The 20,340-nt window shown below is 54.4% G+C and overlaps 2 protein-coding genes across 15 annotated transcripts in view; one reads left to right on the top strand and one right to left on the bottom strand.

The window, feature by feature from the left end:
* PEBP4 (phosphatidylethanolamine binding protein 4) overlaps positions 1-11,857 on the bottom strand; it is a 285,395-nt gene extending 273,538 nt beyond the window's left edge. Inside the window, exons 1-6 of one of the 7 annotated variants that reach the window (XM_078347235.1) lie at positions 11,645-11,857; positions 11,085-11,202; positions 5,608-5,699; positions 3,920-4,045; positions 3,601-3,756; positions 101-722 (exon numbers count right to left, since the gene is read on the bottom strand). In XM_078347235.1, the coding sequence (XP_078203361.1) occupies positions 101-250 (150 nt within the window). In that variant the 5' untranslated portion in view covers positions 251-722; positions 3,601-3,756; positions 3,920-4,045; ... (1 more) ...; positions 11,085-11,202; positions 11,645-11,857. Of the gene's footprint in view, positions 1-100; positions 723-3,600; positions 4,046-5,607; positions 5,700-11,084; positions 11,203-11,644 lie in introns of those variants that run through there. The other 6 variants (XM_078347234.1, XM_078347237.1, XM_078347236.1 and 3 more) reach the window with 6 other exon arrangements.
* RHOBTB2 (Rho related BTB domain containing 2) overlaps positions 24-20,340 on the top strand; it is a 32,230-nt gene continuing 11,913 nt past the window's right edge. Inside the window, exons 1-7 of one of the 8 annotated variants that reach the window (XM_078347230.1) lie at positions 24-191; positions 305-375; positions 6,807-6,885; positions 16,817-17,018; positions 17,747-17,850; positions 18,344-18,529; positions 19,113-20,131. In XM_078347230.1, the coding sequence (XP_078203356.1) occupies positions 6,830-6,885; positions 16,817-17,018; positions 17,747-17,850; positions 18,344-18,529; positions 19,113-20,131 (1,567 nt within the window). In that variant the 5' untranslated portion in view covers positions 24-191; positions 305-375; positions 6,807-6,829. Of the gene's footprint in view, positions 6,886-8,389; positions 8,483-12,131; positions 12,554-16,816; positions 17,019-17,746; positions 17,851-18,343; positions 18,530-19,112; positions 20,132-20,340 lie in introns of those variants that run through there. The other 7 variants (XM_078347227.1, XM_078347231.1, XM_078347226.1 and 4 more) reach the window with 7 other exon arrangements.

The following is a 20,340-nucleotide window of genomic DNA, read 5'->3' as shown; positions in this document are numbered from 1 at the left end:
ACCAGGGGCTGAGAAGGACCGGCGGAGATAATAAGAGCTCGAGGTGGACAAAACAGGGCCCTGAGGGCCAGAGGCTGTGCCAGGAATCAACAGTGCTCACCTGGCTGAAGACAGAGCAGGGCCTGCCGTCTAAGTGGTTTATCTCTGGGCTCTGCACGGCCCTGGAGGAGGAGGGCAGAACTGACAAGGAGGTCGGCCCCCTGGTCACACCCTGGGATGCAGGAATCATGTCCCTCCCCTGCCTTCCCATAAGCTGGACTTCGGATCCCAGCCCTTAAAACTCTTGTGTTGTTTCTTCCCACAGACCTGGCCCAGGACACTGCTTCAGGACAGAGAATAGTGACAGGCCAGCAGAGCCCCAGAGGGGAGGTGCAGGTAAGGCTACAATCCTTGGGCCCTCACTCTGTGCCCAGGAAAAAGAGGAATCTCCAAGTCCTGGCTTCTCTAACCTATCTTCACCTGGTCACTCACAGCACTGCACAATTTCCAATTCTCAGAATGAGATCTCTTCCAAAGGAGGGGCGTGTGAAGGCAGTACGAGGGCTAGGTGTGCTCAGCAACCAGGCATCTTACCTGTCAAGGCCCAGCAGCAAACTGGGGCAGCCAGAGCTGGGCCAGGAGGTGGAGGTCTTCCTCCCATCATGAGGGTGTCCAGGGGGATTCTCTGCAGTCGCCATGTGCCAGCACCAGGCCTGGATGCCACTTTCTCCTTGTGAGCCTGTCTAGGACAGAAAGGAAGGCCCTCAAAATCAAGTAGATGACACTGCACCCCACCCTCCGTAACCCATTGAATCCTCTCCATCAGAGGGACCACTGGCCAAGAGGATCACAGGAACAGCTTGTGACACAAAGGCCATCTCTGCCCTCATGCCTACGCTATCTCCTGACCCTCCCCAACCAAAGAGTGCTCTCCAGCATCTCTGTTGTCCTGCTGCTCCTTCCCCCTTTCCTTTTCTTTTTCTTTTTCTTTTTTTTTTTTTACTTGAGATGAAGTCTCCCTCTGTCAGGCACATTACAGTGCAATGGTGTGACCTGGTTCACTGCAGCCTCCGCCTCCCGGGTTCAAGTGATCCTTCTGCCTCAGCCTCCCAAGTAGCTGGGATTACAGGTGTGTGCCACCATGCCAGGGTAATTTTTGTGTTTTTAGTAAAGACAGGGTTTCATCATGTTGGCCAGGCTGGTCTTGAACACCTGACCTCAAGCAATCCACCAGCCTTGGCCTCCTAAAGTGCTGGGATTACAGGCGTGAACCATGTATCCAGCCACATTTCCACATTCTTAACTCCCTAACTGGGCAAGGATTGTCCCCTGGGGTGGCTGCGGACAGGGCAGGGCTCTGGGGCTAGTTTCAGCTGAGACACTCCTGCTTCTCTCTTTTGTCTCCCTAACATGTCTTAGGATAACATCATACCATCAGAATTTCAGAACCTGGGGCTCATCTAAGGAAACTGCCGAGGTTCAGGGAAATGAGAGGAAACCGAAGGCCAGAGGTCATTATCTGGCATCAGAACCATAGCGCAGGGGTCTGTTGCAACTGCAAACTAGCCGTGACTTTGCACAGACCTCGGTTTGCTCAACTGTAAGATAAAGAGGGTGATTTTGACATAAATGAAGAATAATGGGCTAGGCATGAGGGCTCAGGGCTGTGCTGTGTGTCTGTCTCTCCGAGAGGCTCTGAGCCAGCCACCTGCTGAGAACCCTCACCCTGGCCGCCTGCTTTCCAACCCTGGCAAGTCACATCCCGTCTCAGAGCTTCAGTTTCCTTCCCTGCCAAGTGGGGATAAGAATAGTTCCTCCATCTCATGGGATTGTTTTGAAATTTAAATAAAGTAGTACATGCAGCACAACCCCGGGAATGTCATAAATGCTCAATAAGGTTTTTAGAATTATTATTAAACTCAAGCTCCTTGACCACGTGGTAGTGTATCATCATTTTATCATCCTCACCATCTTTTGCACAGGGTCTGGCACTAGCAAGAGTTTACCCTGTATTTGATAAATGAAAAAAAGAGCCGGGCGCAGTGGCTCATGCCTGTAATCCTAACACTTTGGAGGGCTGAGGTGGGTGGACCACCTGAGGTCAGGAGTTCACGACCAGCCTGGCCATCACGGTGAAATCCCATCTTTAAAAAAAAAAAAAAAGGAAAAGAAAAAAGAAAAAAAGGGTTTACCCTGTATTATTTGATAAATGAAAAAAAAAAGAAAGGATAAATGAAGGAAGACCAAACAAGCCTCATATTTTTCAGAGAAAAGGGGAAGCCAAGTTAAGCAAGGGGACTTGGGGTGCTGCACAGACAGGTCAGGTGTATTCTGTCCAGAAGGGCGGCTGGTGCCCCATGCCACCTTTGCCCTCCATAACCGCCCCCCCCCCCCACCATCTTGCAGGCCTGCAGCTGGGAGGCAGCCCGCAGGCAGGCCATCGTGGCTGGACCCTGGACTTGATACCTCCCAGTCCCTGGCTCTCTGGGTGTCAGTTCTGCATCTGCGAAGGGATGGCTGCTGTGAAGCTTTGCAGAGGTGGCAATGCATGAGTCTCCTCTAGGGAGACTCTCCTCCAGCCAGGCTTCCACCAGCAGCTGCCAGGGGGCTCTCTGCTGGAGCCTCCCAGAAGGAAGAGGAAGAGAGGGTGGGTTGGGAGGAAGATTATGTGACTCAGAGTCAAGGTTTCCAGGCATTGGTGAGGCACAGACAACCAGAAGGTTGAGGCGTGTGTTTAGTGGCCTTTGAGGGACCCTGAACCATGTGTCCAGTGGGCAGCACAGCAGCAGCCTGTGGTCCCTGCTGCTCAGCCCAGGCCCCTGCATCCCAGACCATCTGGGGTCCAGCCTATTCCACAGAAAGCTTCCAGCTCAGCACTGGCTCCTTCCCCTCCGGAGCCTGCACTAGCTGCCCGTGGTCTGGCCTGCCTGCCTGCCTGCCTCCCCGCACCTCACTTCATGCCTCGTGGAGTGGTCAGAGACTGTGTCGGGGGGAATAGCCATGTCCTGCAGAGCAATGCTTTCGCTGTGACAAGTCAGAATGGACTCTCAGTATTCTCCACCCAAGCCCTTTCTCTCTTCTTAGCTTAAAAATTATCCCTCTGGAGGGGGTGGGATTCCCCTGGGTGAGCTCAGAGGTGGCTGCTAACTTGGGCAGATGGGAGCCTGAGAGAGGGCTGAGGGTCCAGAGAAAACCAGAGCCAACGCTGCTGCCCTGTGGGTTTCCCACCACTGTCACCACCTCAGGAAACTTCTGGTCAGCATTCCCTGCCCTTGTCCACCTAGGGCCCAGCCAGGCTTGAATACTGTCCACCAGCGCCCCTGGGAATCTGGTCGTCCCAGCCTGCTCATTTGTAAGCCGTCCAAGCCAGAGCCACGTGCATTTATTTTTATAGAAATCTCTGCTTAGGAAGTGGGGAAAGGATAGGACAGATAAACAAAAAGGAGGAAGAGAAGTGAGGAGGGGAAAAGAGTGGCCTGTGAAGATGGACTAGAGGGGTCTTCCATGGATGAATGAGTCTGGTGGAGAACACAGAGCCCTGGAGAGTTGGGGGGCGTTCTCTTCTTCCAGCTATAAAAAGTCAGGGCCAGAGACTCCTCAGGTATCATCCAGGCTAATTACCTGCTTTCTTGAAGACTCCATAGGGACAGGGACTCAGCTCCTGACTCCACTCAAGGGTTTTGACACCATTCTCTGGCTTGTGTTGTCATTTGGGGGTCCATGTACCCGGAAGGCAGAGGGTATGGGGGATAGCTCGGCAGGGTCCAGCCTGGAACTCTGCAAGAGTAACGCAGAACACAGACGAGAACCACAGCCCCTCCCAGGTGGCCCCTGGTAATCCTTTAAGCTGGATCTAAAGCAACTACAACCCTAAACTCATTCCTAGTTACTGACATCCAGCAATGCCCAAGGGAAGGGTCAAAGTTCAAGTTTAGCTGACCTTGATAAGAACTCCACGTGTTTACTACACAGATTCTGCACCCCCAGTCAGACAGCTTCACTGAAAACAGCCTCATTGCAATATGATCATGTTTTGAAGGAGCCTGTTCTGTTCCACGCACTCTATCTGGAAGCAGTAAACAAGAATACGCATGCGCAGTGGACCACTTATGAAGGTCAACAAATAACTTTCTCATCCCTGAAATCAACTGCTAACCCTGTGAGCAGAACCAACTACAGAGGGAGAGAGGTGGATCAGAGGAGGAGAGACGGGGGCTCCTGGACTCACACTCCCCCCTCTAAATACTGCAGCCACATGGAAACCCTCAGGGAACAGTTGGGGCTTTTTATAATCTTTATTTGTTAACAGTTCAGGCTATTTTTTTCCCATGCTGCAAGAGATGCTAATGCCTCATGAAAAAGTTGTGAAAAAAAACAAGTTTATTTTGGGGTGACCAGCCTCCTCAAAGCTTCTCACTCCCAGCTGTGCTGGGCTTAAGGAACGGGGCCTGCCCTCTCTCAGGAGGTCTGCAGCTTGGTCAAGGCAAAGGATTCTTAGACCTGGAAGCCCCGACTGCAGTCTGCATTTTCGTCTTCCTCTTATACCTTCTCTGCCCAGAAAATAAGGTGGAAGTCACAGGATCTAGCTTCTTTCATGCAGGCCTGCTTGATGGTAGCTTCCAGGCCCCGTCTTGAGATATCATCATTCCAGGCGACTCGGAGTGGATCAGCGATCATTGATATATACCATGCATTTCCTTTGTATGCATTGTTTCATGGCATTAAGGGTGGTACTTGGAACTCTTGAAAGACACAAACCAGGCCGGGCATAGTGGCTCATACCTGTGATCCCAGCACTTTGGGAGGCCGAGGCGGGAGAATCACTAGGTCAGAAGATCGAGACCATCCTGACCATGGTGAAACCACGTCTCTACTAAAATACAAACAATTAGCCGGGCATGGTGGCAGGTGCCTGTAGTCCCAGCTACTCAGGAGGCTGAGGCAGGGGAATCACTTGAACCCAGGAGATGGAGGTTGCAGTGAGCCGAGATTGTGCCACTGCACTCCAGCCTGGTGACAGAGCAAGACTCCGTCTCAAAAAAAAAAAAAAAAAAAAAAGACAAAAACCAATGCCCCAATTTCTTTACTGAAGGAGGGGATGCTTCAGAGATGCAGTAAATGTTTCATGCAGGCCTTGGCCAGTGTGACTTCCTAGGAGGCAGGGCCAGTGTAGGGAGGATTGGGGGAATGGGTACAGGCGTCTGTGTGCCAACATCTCTGTCAGCAGGGACTAGGCGTAGCCTGGCCAGACCGGACTAGAAGTGGATTCTTCAGGTCCTGCTTGGAGCAGCTCTGGTGGGTGCATGTAGGATGAGAGGCTGGCCAGCCAGGAGGACTCCACTGTAAGATGTCCCTGTCCCAGCCTTCATTTTTCTGGGAGACCCACAGGGCACTAGAGCCAAGGTGGGCATGGGATTTTTCTTTCTTTCTCTTTTTTGGGGGAAATGGGTTCTTGCTCTGCTACGCGGGCTGCAGTGCAGTGGTACGATCATAGTGCACTGCAGCCTTGAACTCCTGGGCTCAAGTGATCCTCCTGCCTCAGCCTCCAGAGTGGCTGGGACTACAGGCATGCACTACTGCATCTGGTTCTACATGGGATTTTTTGACCTTAGGGGATTAGACTCTTACCCTCTGTGCTGTCTGTCCTCCACACAAGGCCGAGACGGCAGGGGCACAAATGGGAGGTGGCTCCCCCTTTACCCAGGGCATGGGGCTTAGGTCTGTGAAGGGGAGCAGGCAGAAGTGGAGAAAAAGTTAGAAGGGTCTCAGTGCTGGAAGGGACAGGAATAACGTCATGTAGCCATCCCTGTCTTCAGGTAAGAGATAATGTTATCTCCCCAATGGGAGACCAGAGAGATTAAGGTTCTTGCCCAAAGTCACACAGCCACTTCCAAGGCTGGCACTGAGTTCAGTGGCTGCTCCTGTGCCTTGGTCTCCACTCCCTCCTGGAAGCTGCCTCTTCTCGTGGCTTCTCTGGCTTCCCTGTCCCTGAGGGGTTGTCACAGAAGCGCCCCTCCATGTCCCTGAACCGCACAGTGTCAGCAGCCTCCAGAGCTGCCTGCCTGGCCTCTCTCATCTCTTTCTTGATCACTCCTAATCTCTCCTGAAATTCTAGACTTTTCTTTAGCTAAACTGGTCCCAAGACTGTGACTGACCATTTAAAGAAACTGAAGGTGGGGACGATTGCAGAATTAGATTCTCTTTCTGTCTCTTACCATGTGTTTAAACCTCACTCTCTCTCCAAAAAAATACCTCCCTCCTTCCATTCTCAGCCATGGTGGCCATCAGCTGATCTTTTTCTGAGTCCTAATTTGGGTCAGGAGATGTTTCAATAAAAACAATGACCAAGAAAATACAGACCTTTCATGCCAGACACCCACAGAGGATGTCGGGGTCAGAATGAGTCTTGGAGGTCACCTAACCTGGCCCTTGTCCATGAGAAAGTGAGGCCCAGAGAGGGAAGGAAATGATTCAGCGTCATGCAATTTCGTGCAGGCAGAGCCCAGGCACCGATGCACGGCTGACCGCTCCTTTCCAAACCGCCAAACCAGCTCAGAATGCACACGTGTGCACCAGGACCCCAGTTTCAGCTTCTCATTTAGTCCCTTGACTACCTGGGGTGGCCTTTGTCTTAGCCCCCCCCCCCCCCGGCTGGGGTCTCACCCATGGCTGGGCCCAGACAGCAGGGGCCACTCTCTTGTCCTGAGTAGAGCCCTCCATCTGAGCTCAACGACCTTGGAGTAAGGTCCAATTGGCAATGTGCTCATTCCCTCTCTTCCCTCTGTCTTTCCTGCACCACCCCATCCACTCCCGCCCCTCCCAACCAGGAGCCTGGAACGAACACAGAGCAATGCAAGCCTGGAGGAAAGGGCAGGATGGCCCCTGGAAGACCCCTTCGGATAGCATGTGAGTAGCTACTGTGTGCCATCCTCTCTCTTCCCATTCATTCATCCGTGAGCTTTTCTTGAGCATCTCCCAAATGTTTGTGGAAGGACCAGACTGCAGGCACTAGACCGGCATAAAAAATACTTTTTTTTTTTTTTGAGACAGAGTCTCACTCTTCAGCCATTGCACTGGTGTGCAGTGGTGCAATCTCAGCTCATTGCAACCTCCACCTCCCAGGTTCAAGCGAGTCTTCTGCTTCAGCCTCCAGAGTAACCGGGATTACAGGCACACGCCACCACGCTCAGCTAATTTTTGTATTTTTAGTAGAGAGGGGGCTTTACCTTCTTGGCCAGGATGGTCATGAATTTCTGAACTCAAGTGATTCACCCACCTTGGCCTCCCAAAGTGCTGGGATTACAGGTGTGAGCCACAGCACCAAGTCAAAAATACCTTTTGAATAAGCATTATCTTTTAAAAAATTTTTTTCTTTAAATAGAGACAGGGTCTCATTACATTGCCCAGGCTGGTCTCCAACTCCTGGGCTCAAACTATTCTCCCACCTCGGCCTCCCAAAGTGCTGGGATTACAGGCGTGAGCCACCCACCTGGCCTAAACCAGCATCAGCATGCTGCTTCCTTGGCTGTGAGCAGGTGCCTTAACTGGGGAAAGAGACACCTCCGTGCTGGCTCTTAGGAGAAAGCTCTCCCCTGCCAATCCCAGAGAATTCTCAGTACGGTCAAGGACAGAGAAAACCCCAATGATAGAGTGGTATTATTAGGGGAGCACAACAGGAAACGTATACTTTGTCAGATGTAAGAAAGTATTCATGGAAGGCTTCCTGGAGGCAGTGATATCTAGGCTGACACTTGAATGATGAGTATGAATTTATCTGGTGAAAGGAGTAGAAACAGAAAGAGTAGGCTGGGCCTGGTGGCTCACGCCTATAATCTCAGCACTTGGAGAGGCCACGGCAGGCGGATCACCAAAGGTCAGGAGTTTGAGACTAGCCTGGCCAATATGGTGAAACTATGTCTCTACTAAAAATATAAAAATTAGGCAGGTGTGGTACACATACTCGTAGTGTCAGCTACTCGGGAGGCTGAGGCAGAAGAATCACTTGAACCCAGGAGGCAGAGGTCACAGTGAGCTGATATTGTACCACTGCACTCCAGCCTGGGCTACAGAGCGAGACTCCATTTCAAAAAAAAAAAAAAAAAGTGTTCAGGGTGAGGGAACTGCTTGTGCAAAGTCCCAGAAGCTTCCTGTCTCCTAGTGGAGACCTGATGGTATCCCTTAAGCCCTGGACAGGGAGGCTGAGCGACTCTAGGCTTTCTAGCTCTAGCTCCAGCTCCTTCACCCTGCGGGGGCTCTGCGTCTTGAAATGCCTCTACTTTTGCTCAGGCTGGTTCTGAACTTTGCCCCAACTGCAGGGCAGGGACACCACGTGCCCCAGCCTGCACAAGGCTGGGGGTGGGAGGCGGAGCTCATGTCACAAGGCCCACGGGGTGGGCTCTGCAGAGGCTCTAGTGTTCCAGGAGAGGGGTGCCATGGAATTGTGGTTAGTAGCCTGCAGAGTCTTGAACGGTAAAGCTGCCTGTGAAGCAAAGGGAAGGTCCAGGTTAGAGGAGGGGCTGAGCCAGGGGGTCTGTGTAGGTTGGGCTGGCACCAGGGAGGGGCCTTCACAGCCACGGGAAGAGCAACATTGGTGGGGCTGGCCAGGGAGCCTGCTGCATGCCCGCTTTCCTAAGAGCCATGAGGGAGGTTTCTCTTTCCCCAGATAAACCTCCCGCTCATAGACAGGCATCTGCCCGGTTTCAGGAAAGCAGCAGCTGCGTGACGGCCTGGAGGAGGGTGGTGTGGGGAGGAATGGAGGGGGTGCCTTCTGGGGACAGGTTCCAGGGGTTTATGTCACTGTGGGGGGGGCTGCAAGAGGGCTTTGGTGAGGGAAGAGATGCTGGGGTCAGGCAGGGGCAGGATATTGTAGAATGGAACCTGCCTCCATGCTGCCAGGAAGCCCTCGGGCTGCAGCCACGTGGCCAGGCATGTGGCAGGACATTGCCAGGTCCAACAGCGAAAGCCGGCGTAGAGGCTCCACAAGCCAGTGATGGGGGGAGTCAGCGCTCAGGCTGAACTGCTCCTCGGAATCACACCAGTGTTTCCAAAGTGCAGCAAATGGGCATAGAGGGCTGAGGGGGTGTCTGTGTATACAACAGAATGGAGGAGGCAGAGAAAGAAAGAGGCCAGGAGCTTTTCTCTCCCCTCCAGGCCTGCCTTGAGAAGTCACTTGAATCAAGGAAAATGGACTCCTCAAGACCAGGGGTAGGAGGGCACAGTGAGGGGAATGGGTGGCTTCCTGTGCTGTGAGATGCTGCTGCCTGCCGGTGCTCACAGCTGGGGACAGGGATGGGCAGGAGAGGACCCCAATACCTCCTTGCTTGTTGGTGGGAAAGCCTGGCCTCAGGGAATGGCCCTGTTTTCTAGGATCTGGCATTGGAGGGCTGGGCAAAGATTAAGGTATGTGGCACATCCTTGGCTGGGGTGCCAGGGGCTGGAGGCTGTCTTGAGTAGCAGGACTGGAGGCCCCAGGGCAGTCCTGGCCAGGGCTGGCTGGGAAGACGGCCTGGTTTTAGCCACAACTGGGGCACAGGCCGAGGACTGGAGCTTGCTGGTGGTCTGCTTCCTCATACAGCAGGGGAAATGCTGCCATCTGAGCTGGGAATATCAAACCACTGGAGCTCCCTGCAGGCTGGCCTGAAGGAGGGGTCTGCGGGGGTCCCCAGACAGCCTAGGTGGGACATGGATGGGGCGGCTCGACAGTGACAAGGGTCTGCTGAGTATGGGCTGAAGGGCACTGGATGGAGGAGGTGGAGACCTGGAGGAAATCGATGATAAAAGAGGACTGAGGGGGCGTCAACCATGACAGCCCAAGAGGCGAAATGATGGGGAAGGCCTTTGGTTTGAAGAAAACCGGAAAGAGGGAATCGCGTGCAAAAAGCAGGGCTGGGAATTGAGGCCACCTCCCCAGCAAAGCTCCTACCTCTGCCTGAAACAGTTCACTGAGTGTGAGCATGGCAGGGGCTGTGGGGGTGCAATTTCATTTGCCACCCACATCTTTGTTCAAGACCTTCCCCCCCACCCCGACAACCAACCCTACACCTTGGAATTCGCACAGCCCAGCCTCGTTGAGGTTTCCAGGCTGGGCTAGCTTTGTCTCTAAAGGCAAAGAGGGCATTGGCTCCAGCTTACAGGCCGAGTAGCCACCCTCTCCTTCATGACTTAGAGTGGAAGGAGTTCTGTCTTCCTACTCCTTGCTGCACTGGGGCCATGTCTACTGCTAGGACAGGTGAAAGGTGATGAAACCAGCATCTGGCACTCAGCCAGTCTCTAGAGGTGGGTGGAGTGAACAGGGTGTCCCTGGGAGAGACCCTGGCCTGCCGTGGGCACCATGCAGAGAGGTCTTATTACGCTTTTCTCTGGTGCAGGGGCTCTTTGGCACACAGGAGCTGGGGTAAGGCTCTTCAATGCCAAGCATGTGGGGAAGAACATATGCGAGCATGGTTCAGTTTCTCTCCTAAATATGTATTCAAATGAGTACTTTCTGGTTTATGGAGGGTGAATTCTAACCAGAAATGAGAAGTAGCACCGTCCGTCATTGTTAACCTCTTGGCTAGCTCTGGGTAGATTTGGAAAGAGGTGGGGGCCCATCCTCCACCAACTGAGCACTTCCCATACATCCACCAGGTAGTAAGGCAGGTTGATCACAAACACCTTGATGGACAGCTTCCAAGTATAGGCATTCACAGATGAGAAGCATGTTTCAGACCATATAAAATTCAGTTTTAACTCAGCTTTCTTTTGGCAGTAAATTTCTCTTCCTAATCATATTTTGCATAAACTAATATTAGAGTGGATTTGCATTTTCAGAGCACAAGATGGAGGAGTGGTGGAGGCGGTTCAGGTGGGCGGTATGCCAGTCTGGGCTTTAAAAATTGTCCAGAGGTAACAAAGAGCTGAAACAAACCAGACTGAGCTGACTGCTGTAACACTAACAGTCAAGATCATCCTAGCCAGGCACAGTGGCTCACACCTGTAACTCCAGTACTTTGAGAGGCTGAGGCAGACAGATCACCTGAAGTCAGGAGTTCGAGACCAGCCTGGCCAAGGTGGTTACCCTGTCTCTACTAAAAATAAAAAAAATTAGTCGGCGAGGTGGCACGCACCTGTAGTCCCAGCTACTCAGGAGGCTGAGGCAGGAGAATGGCTTGAACCCAGGAGGCAAAGGTTGCAGTGAGCTGAGATCATGCCACTGCACACTCCAGCATGGGAGGGAGGCTCCGTCTAAAAAACAAAACAAAACAAATCATCCTGATAAAAGCAGCCTTGAACATGGAAAGGTTCTTCTAAGGACCACTCATGTTATAGATGTTACAGCTTAGAATCTCTATTTGTACAGAGGCGTAAATTGAGGCAGAGAACCCAAAGAAGACTTAGAGATGACTGTCGAGGCTACTGTCTCCATGGTGTTTCTTTCTGAGGTCAGAAGCTATTCCTGAACTCCAGGAGGCAACAGGATGGGGGTGGGATGGAGGTGGGGATCGGCTGAAGACCTCGGTGGGAGACAGGTAAGGTGGTACAGGTACCCACCCCACAATTCATTAAGGGCCATGGAGAGAGGAAGGCTCTCAAATGCCACGAAAATTTCCAAGGCAGCAGAGGGCTTGTATGGAAACGCCATTCTTCCTCCCCACCCACACCCTGTCTGCCTCTGCCGTCGCCTAACCTTGGGCAAGTGGTGGGGGCGTGGGTTTACAACCACGCGTTCTCCAACTCGCATCCCTTCCAGGGCGCACTAGGATGTCTCTCAGAGGTTCCTGCCCGCCTCCCGGAGGAAAGGGGAAAACGCCGTGGGAGTCCGGGGAGGCTTTGAGCCTCGCCAGGTGGAGGCACGAGAGCCACCGAACCCACGAGCCGAAACCCTCCCCTCCGGGTCCCTGCGGGAGGGGCGGAAGAGCGCGGGCGGCGGGCCGGAGCGGTGCGGAGGGGCGGGGTATCCGGGGCGTCCAATCCCCTTCTTTCCCCGCCCGACACCCCCGGCCCCCCGAACGCTTTCCACCAACCGCGCGCGGCGCTGGGCGGGGCCCGTCACGGCCGTCCTCTCGGTGCAATTTTTTTTGTCTTCCCCTTTTTCACCCTCCCATTTTTTCTTTTCTTTTTTTTTTCTCTTTCCTTTTTTTGTGAATGAAAAAAGGAGGTCGCGAGCGGTCCCCGGGACTGCAGCGCCAGGCGTCTTCGCGGCAGCGCCTTCGCCGCGGGCCCGGGCGCGTAGCGGCGGCCTCGCCCCTCTCCCGGCGCCCCTGCGCGCTGCCCGCAGCCTCCGCAGCTCGGCTCAGCGCGCCGCGGTGACATTGGGCGCCCGGGGCGCGGGGCGATGCTGATCCGGAAGGGGCAGCGGCTGCAGTGCAGCGCGCGCGGCGGCTCCCGGGCCGACGTCCGGCCTGGGCTGCTCTGCCGGAGTTTCTGAGCGGCTGCGAGCCGGCCCGGAGGCTGGAACCCAGCAGCAGCGCGGCGGCGCCGGCGTCGCCCCAACTTGCAGGCGCGGAGGGACCCCCGACATTTCACTAAAATGAGCGTGTTCAGCAGGAAGAGATGTGTTCCTCACGCTAGAAGCCACCCCGTCACATGTAGTGCTGTAAGTAGATGGCCGCTTGCGGTTATGGCGGGGTGGCCAGCAACCCTGCAGACGCGCCGCTCCGCGCCGCCCTCCCGGCCCTGCTGCGCCCCTCGCGACGTCCCCTGGGCCCCGCTCCTCCCTGCGCTCTGGCTCCCGCTGCTGGGTTCAGAGGGTCTGGAGACTAACCCTTTCCGGGTGTTTCTAGGGAGCGGAAGATGACTTGATTGCCTCGGCGTGTCGCGCCCCTCCCCCTTCTCTGTGTTTAAAAATTTTTAAATTTCTCTTGTGTGTGTGCAGAACAGCGTGTCAGAAAAAAAGAAAAACGGTCCAGAGGGGTGGAAGTGATTCTGCTAAGAAAACAAAATCCAAACAACAGTGGAATTGGGGTGTGTGACAGGCGGTTCTGGAGCTGGTTCTTTGAACTCCGTTGCAGTCTGTGAAACTGAGTTCAGTGAAACTACTGGGGAGATCCTTGGCGGTATTTGGTGATGTGTCCACATTTCAGGTTTGAGGGGGCTCATCCTGTGTTGAGGCTTGCATTCCTTTGTTAATATGACCATTCAGCGTCCATTTGGGCCTTGCTTTCTGTTGGATCTGCGCGGGGCTCCTTGCAGTGCCAGCGACCCCCGTGGGAGCCTCCCGGAATTCGGAGTCCACTCTCTCTTTGTTCTTCTCCTTCCAATTCTCCCTTCCTATCCACCTCCCTTGCTTTTTACCTTCATTTTCAGGATTTTCCTCCCTTTACCGTTTTGTAAGATGATGTGGGATATTGGTTGCTAGGAGACAAGCCAGGCTCCCAGGGAGATTCTTTCGTTTCCTTGACAACCAGACTAGGGCAGCCACAGATGAACAAGCCTCCTATCAGCTGTGGGAGGGAAAGGGGCCCTTTCTGAGCTCTGCAGAGTGTGTGTAAGGGTGTGGGGGTGGGAATGGGAGTGCACGAGGTTTGTAGCTAATTTCAGCACACCTTGGGTTTTTGCTTGTACCAAGTAGAAGAGCTGGGAGAGCAGTGGGCAGGAGGCTGTTTTGGAGGGGGCCACAGGGATCATGGGACAGGGATGGAAGGAACGCATACCAGTGACTTTGTGATTATCATGGGGAGGAGTGAATTTGGGGTTGTGATGCCCAGGGCTGGGTGGTGAGGAGGTCATAGTTATGGATGATTGAGTGGGATGAGGCAATTGTGAGGGAGAGTCTGGAGTCATGGAAGGGGAGAGTACCAGAGGGAGAGGGGAAATTGAGAAGCTCACTGAGTGGGCTGTATCACCATATATCAGCAATGATACATCAGCAACATCCTGGGGCAAAAACTGTTATTACTGTTGGCATGCTCTCTCCAGGACAGGCTCCTCATTTAGGACAGGCCTGATTAGACTAAGAGTTCTGCTGGCTGAATTGGGCCAGTCTGTATCTAAGAGATATAATTACACATATAGATATGCAATCTAGCATTATATAATACCACATTACATAAGAAGACAAATCAGCCTGGGCTCTCTTGGCACAAATTAACCAAGGTTTAGGAGACTGTCTTCCAATGCCTTCATACCCATTTCCCAGAGGGGGAGACTGATGCCCACAAAAGTGAAGTGACTTGCCCCTTCCTAGATAGGATGGTAAGATTTGCCAGTCAGGCAGTTGGGACAGGATAGAAAGGGTGAGATGATACAAACAGAGAAGTACTGAAGGACAAGCTGGGGACGGCTGAAGGGGCTGGGGAGTGGATGGAAGGGGAAGCAACGCAGCAGGTCTGGTGTCTAAACTCACAGCACGGCATTTGTCATGTTCCGATTTATTGGTTGGCTGATCCCTGCTTAGCCCTAGAGGTGACACAGCACAAGGTGGGTACCAGTGTTTTCACCTCAAAGTAGCTGAACTTGGCCCAGCACTGCTCTGCCGGTGTCCTGGCGTTATTCTCATTGTCAAGGTGCCCCTCGATTTGAGAACTGGCACCCCCTCCATTATGCCTCTTCATTCCCCCCGCTTCTGTCCACAGACCAACATGCTGCTAGAATTGCAACTTGAGAAAGAAGTTCTTTTGGCTGTTGGGTGTTAATCTTTATCCTCCAGCTGCACATATTTTGTATTTGGGATTCTATCTGTTTTGGTATCCACTTGACAAAACAGAAACCACAGCCCAGATGCCGCCTCCTGGCACCAGCACATCCCTCAGCTTGAGATCAGAAACTGTCAAAGTGGGGTTCTGGGTCCTCAGCTCAGGAGAGAGAATTGGGAGGAGGAAGCCTGTGGTTAGAATAACAGTTCTCTGGGCCAGGCGTGGTGGCTCACACCTGTAATCCCGGCACTTTGGGAGGTCAAGACGAGTGGACCATATGAGGTCGGGAGTTGGAGAGCAGCCTGGCCAACGTGGTGAAACACTGTCTCTACCAAAAATACAAAACTAGCTGGCATAGTGGCACACACCTGTAATCCCAGTTAGTTGGGAGGCTGAAGCAGGAGAATCACTTGAACCCGGGAGGTGGAGACTGCACTGAGTCGAGATCGCCCCACTGCACTCCAGCCTGAGCGACAAGAGCAAAACTCCACCTCAAAACAAAAACAAAAAATAGTTCTCTGCTGGAGGAAGGTGAGGAGAGGGAAGGGATGATGCAGTTGCCCTGGAGACCCCGGAGGGCACTGCATGGAGACCTCTCACTGAAGGGTCCAGATCTTGTAACATTCCAAGAAGGAGCAGGAGGTTGTCTCATTGAGAAGTCCTTGCTGCGCTTTTTGCTTATGTTGCTGAGATGTATCCACTCGCGAGAATCCCAGTTGCTATGTTACTTGGGTATTTCGGTCTGCATCCCTGCATGCTGGCATCCAGTTACAGCCCAGCAGGAGTGGAACCTCTCTGTTGCTGCTGGTGGCCTGGCTCTGGACTGGATGGCTTAGCACCCAGGGTGCCTGGGCAGCCTCCAGGACTCGGAGCTCAGCCTTCCCTGGCCTAGGAGGAATGACTCTGGGCTGCTAAAGCCCCCCAGATGACTTTGATGCACACAGGCAATGTGAGTGCGGTGGGCAGACAATGCTGGAGAAACCAAGCCTCCTAGTAATGCCGGGCCTGCCCCTGCTTCCTAAGCCCAGGAGGGTGGACGCTGAACCCAGGGCCTCCAGGCGACAGCTTTTTAAACACCAACATGACATTTGACTACAGAAGGGCCTTCTGCTTGTTCATTCAAGCCATCCCACTCTGGGGGTGGACAAGCCACTTCCTCTCTGCTCAATTTTGAAGGCAACGGAGGCAAGCATTTGCCCAGAAGTTCAGGCTCAAGTTTCTGATCCTTTGCTTCCTGGCGACCCCATCACCCATGTAGCCAGCTCAGTGATCATCACCCAGGAGTGCCAGCTGCCTGAGATCTTCAGCCCAAGAATTGTCCTCCCCAGTAATGGGAGGGGCAGAAGAGGGTGGAGGTGGCTCTCACTCTCTCTGAGGCTGGGGGCAGGGTGCTGGGAGGATAGCCCCATGTAGGGGAAGGAGAGGCCCATTGGCCACTGACTGTATCATCACAGGCCTGTGGTTCCCCTCACCCCCATCTCAAAGCTGGACCCGTGGCTTAGCATGATATACGGGCAACAGGACAGACCCAGGTAGAGGAGGGGAGGCCCCTGAGCTGGTCAGGTGTGTCCAGAAACATCCCCATCTCAGGGAGGTTGGGAGGGAAAATTCTTGCATCTCCATAAAGGGAGCTGGGGTCTGGGGTTGAAGGATGCACCTTAGGCAGGCTAGGGCTTGGAAATCCACCACCAGAGAGGATGAGGGAAAGGCTGGAGGCCAGGAGAGCCACTGCCCAGCTCTGACAAGCCCATTAAATTTTAAAGTACCCTGCCCTCAGGCATGCTGGGAAGGGGTGGGGACCTGGCCACTCTGCTTCTCTCAGCTGTTTGTTGTTCCGCTGCCACTGCCCTGCTGGGGAAGGAGGAGGAGAGCAGATGATGAGTGAGCTGCCCTCTCTGGAGAGCAGAAGGGACAGGGCAGAGCCTGGGCGGGCTCTGCTGGGGATCTTGCGCAGGTCTCCTCCATCCAGACGCACAGCTGGAGGATGGAGGCAGCAGGAAGACAAGTGGCCCATCTTGTGGCACTGCTCTTCTGTGCCTGAATGGGCTCCTGGCCCTTTGGGTCCCCGCAGAGCTCTTGCCCCGAACGTTGCCCATTCCTTCTTCCTACTCTCAGCCGTGGGGCTTGCAGCGGAGGCAGCCTGGCTGAAAGCTGCGGGTGCTGGCCCTGGCCCATGGCGAGCTGGCATGCCATGCCATCCTGACTGCCTCCCTCCTCTCCCTCAGGTCCCGTTTAATGGATTCTGACATGGATTATGAAAGGCCAAACGTAGAGACCATCAAGTGCGTTGTGGTGGGGGACAACGCCGTGGGCAAGACCAGGCTCATCTGTGCCCGTGCTTGCAATGCCACCCTCACCCAGTACCAGCTGCTGGCCACGCACGTGCCCACAGTGTGGGCCATCGACCAATATCGTGTGTGCCAGGAGGTAAGGCTGCAGGGCTACCTGGCTGGGGGTCCCCTCCATGCGTCTGGACTTGGGGGCTTCCTGACACAAAGCTTGGTGTCTCCAGAGCTCACAAGAGCCTTCTAGGGGTGGGATGAAGTGGGATGGGGGCAGCTGAAGAGGAAGAAGCCCCTGGAGAGAGGTTTGAGCCAAGCCCACCCCAGGGATGCGTCTCTGGCTGGTTGTGTTTTCAGGGACCGAGCTGGTGCCTGGGACTCCAGCCTTGTCTGGGGTACTGCACTGTAGGTAATCACAGCCTTAAGTAACGGGGAGCACTAAGGGGCTGAGGCCTGGGAGAGATACGAGCTGAGAGGAGCAAAGAAGCCGGCAGCTGAGAGCAAAAGGCCAGAGGCTCACAAACATGCAATTTGCAGGGGAAGCCAGGAAAAAGGGTCAGCTCCTGAAGAGGCCCCTTCCAGACCCATAGTTGTCCCTTAGGGTCTCTTCCACCCTCTTCCGGTCTCTTCCACCCTCTTCCGGTCTCTTCCACTCCTGGTTGGCTTGGAGGCCACCCTTGTTATTGATTCTACAGAGATTTCCTGTGGGTGAAATTACTCTGCAAGGTGCACAGTGGGTGATGCTAGCCCTGTCCCTCCATCCCTGGTGCTGTCTGGGACCCCCAGGTGTCAGCTGGCACCCATCCTGAGCTGACATACAGAGGGCCCCAAAACTGCTGTCTCCGAGTCCCACTCTTCCTCCCCTGTCCCCAGGTGCTGGAACGCTCCCGAGACGTGGTAGATGATGTCAGCGTCTCCCTGCGCCTCTGGGACACCTTTGGAGACCACCACAAGGACCGTCGCTTTGCTTATGGGAGGTAGGGAAGGCCTCTGGCTGCCTAAAGAGGACAACAGGGTGGGTTTTTCCTGCTTTTTTCAGGAACTGAGCACATCTGAAATTTCAGCTGGGAAGAAGGAGTGGAGAAAACAGCTCTGGCAGAGCCTCATTGGGGCTGGGGCAGCCTGGGGTAGTGAAGGGAGCCTGGGCCAGGAATCAGGAAGCCTGGATTGAGTTCCAGCTCTGTGCCTAGTAGCTCTGTGCCTAGTAGCTCTGAGACGATGTTTCTCAGCTGTGAAGTAGTAAAAACTGCCATTTCCGACTCACAAGATAGCTGTGGGTCCAAAACAAGTCTTCAGCTCTAAAATGCCACATAAATTGGAGGTACTGTTCTTTCACATTTTGTGTAAGAGCACGTGAGCAGATACCTAAGCCAGGTGTGGGACTCTATGGGCTGGGGTGGAGCTGATGTTCCTGGACCAGATAAGCTACCGCTTGCTTCTCTGCCTGTAACCTTACTCTCCCACCCGCAGATCCGATGTGGTGGTTCTGTGCTTCTCCATTGCCAACCCCAATTCCCTCCACCATGTCAAGACCATGTGGTACCCAGAAATCAAGCACTTCTGCCCCCGAGCACCTGTCATCTTGGTGGGCTGCCAGTTGGACCTGCGCTACGCTGACCTGGAGGCTGTCAACAGGGCCAGGCGACCCTTGGCGAGGTAGGGGGTGCTGGTACCAAGGAGACAGACCAGGAGCCTCACCATGGCTCCCTGCTCAGCCATGGGGGAGTTTCACTGAGCCTCATATCTCTCCCTCCATTTGGAGCAAGCTTGCATCGGGAGTCAACAAGCATGCTCATTCATTCATTCATTCGTTCATTTGTATACCTGTTGCACACTTCTGGTGTGGGCAGTGCTATATAAAGCACCATGAGGAAAGAGAGAGAGGAAGAGGTGATATTTGCATGAAAAAGTCTTATAATTTTGCTGGGAGATAAAGTAACTATGTGGCATGTTAAATACCCATGGGAAGCATTGCCTGCTACTTCCCAGAGAGGCAGTGCTGTCACAGCTTTGCACTGGAGAGGTTACTGGGGCCGGGCATAGTTAGGGAGAGCTTCCTAGAAGAAGAAGGGTTTGGGGTGGACTTTGAAGGAGCTTGATGGGATTTGGCCAGACAGAGCAGGGCAGGAGTGGGTGGGGACTGGCAGCCAGATTCAGAGTGGGGTCCCTCCAGCCTGCAGAACAGGCGGCCTCCCTCCACCCCCAACGCAAGCTTGGTTTCCCTTCCTGAACCTGCCAGGCCCATCAAGCCCAATGAAATCCTGCCCCCAGAGAAGGGTCGGGAGGTGGCCAAGGAGCTGGGCATCCCATACTATGAGACCAGCGTGGTGGCCCAGTTCGGCATCAAGGACGTCTTTGACAACGCCATCCGAGCCGCCCTCATCTCCCGCCGCCACCTGCAGTTCTGGAAGTCCCACCTCCGTAACGTGCAGCGGCCTCTGCTGCAGGCACCCTTCCTGCCCCCCAAGCCACCACCTCCCATCATCGTGGTGCCCGACCCACCCTCCAGCAGCGAGGAGTGCCCCGCCCACCTCCTGGAGGACCCGCTCTGCGCGGACGTCATCCTGGTGCTGCAGGAGCGGGTGCGCATCTTTGCCCACAAGATCTACCTCTCCACCTCTTCCTCCAAGTTCTATGACCTGTTCCTCATGGACCTGAGTGAGGGGGAGCTGGGGGGCCCCTCGGGGTCAGGGGGTGCCCACCCAGAGGACCACCAGGGCCACCCTGATCAACACCACCACCACCACCACCATCACCACGGGCGAGACTTTCTGCTCCGGGCAGCCAGCTTTGACGTGTGCGAAAGCGTGGATGAGGCTGGGGGCTCCGGTCCCGCCGGCCTCCGTGCCTCCACCAGCGATGGGATCTTACGGGGCAATGGGACAGGGTACCTGCCAGGCAGGGGTCGTGTGCTGTCTTCCTGGAGCCGAGCTTTTGTGAGCATCCAGGAAGAGATGGCAGAAGATCCTCTTACCTACAAATCCCGGCTGATGGTGGTGGTGAAGATGGACAATTCCATCCAGCCAGGGCCCTTCCGGGCCGTCCTCAAGTACCTGTACACGGGGGAGCTGGACGAAAACGAGCGTGACCTCATGCACATCGCCCACATTGCCGAGCTGCTCGAGGTCTTTGATCTGCGCATGATGGTGGCCAATATTCTCAACAATGAGGCCTTCATGAACCAGGAGATCACCAAGGCCTTCCATGTCCGCCGGACCAACCGGGTTAAGGAGTGCTTGGCAAAAGGCACTTTCTCAGGTATGGAACATGCTTGGAAGGTGAGGGGGTTCTGCGTTGATCCCATTAGTATTGCCTGTCAGTCTCAGCTCCTGGTATCCTGGAGCTGCAGCTGCCGTGCTTTCAAAGCCTGGTCTTCCCTGGCTGGGAGTGGGGTTGTTCTGTGTCCTGAATCTTCTGGGTTCAGGAGGAGACTCCGTGGCTCCCCTGGGGGCTCGTTATCCCACCTT

The sequence above is a fragment of the Callithrix jacchus genome, chromosome 13, assembly GCF_049354715.1.
Source record: "Callithrix jacchus isolate 240 chromosome 13, calJac240_pri, whole genome shotgun sequence".
Classification (NCBI taxonomy): domain Eukaryota; kingdom Metazoa; phylum Chordata; class Mammalia; order Primates; family Cebidae; genus Callithrix; species Callithrix jacchus.
This window is presented reverse-complemented; position numbering and strand designations above follow the sequence as displayed.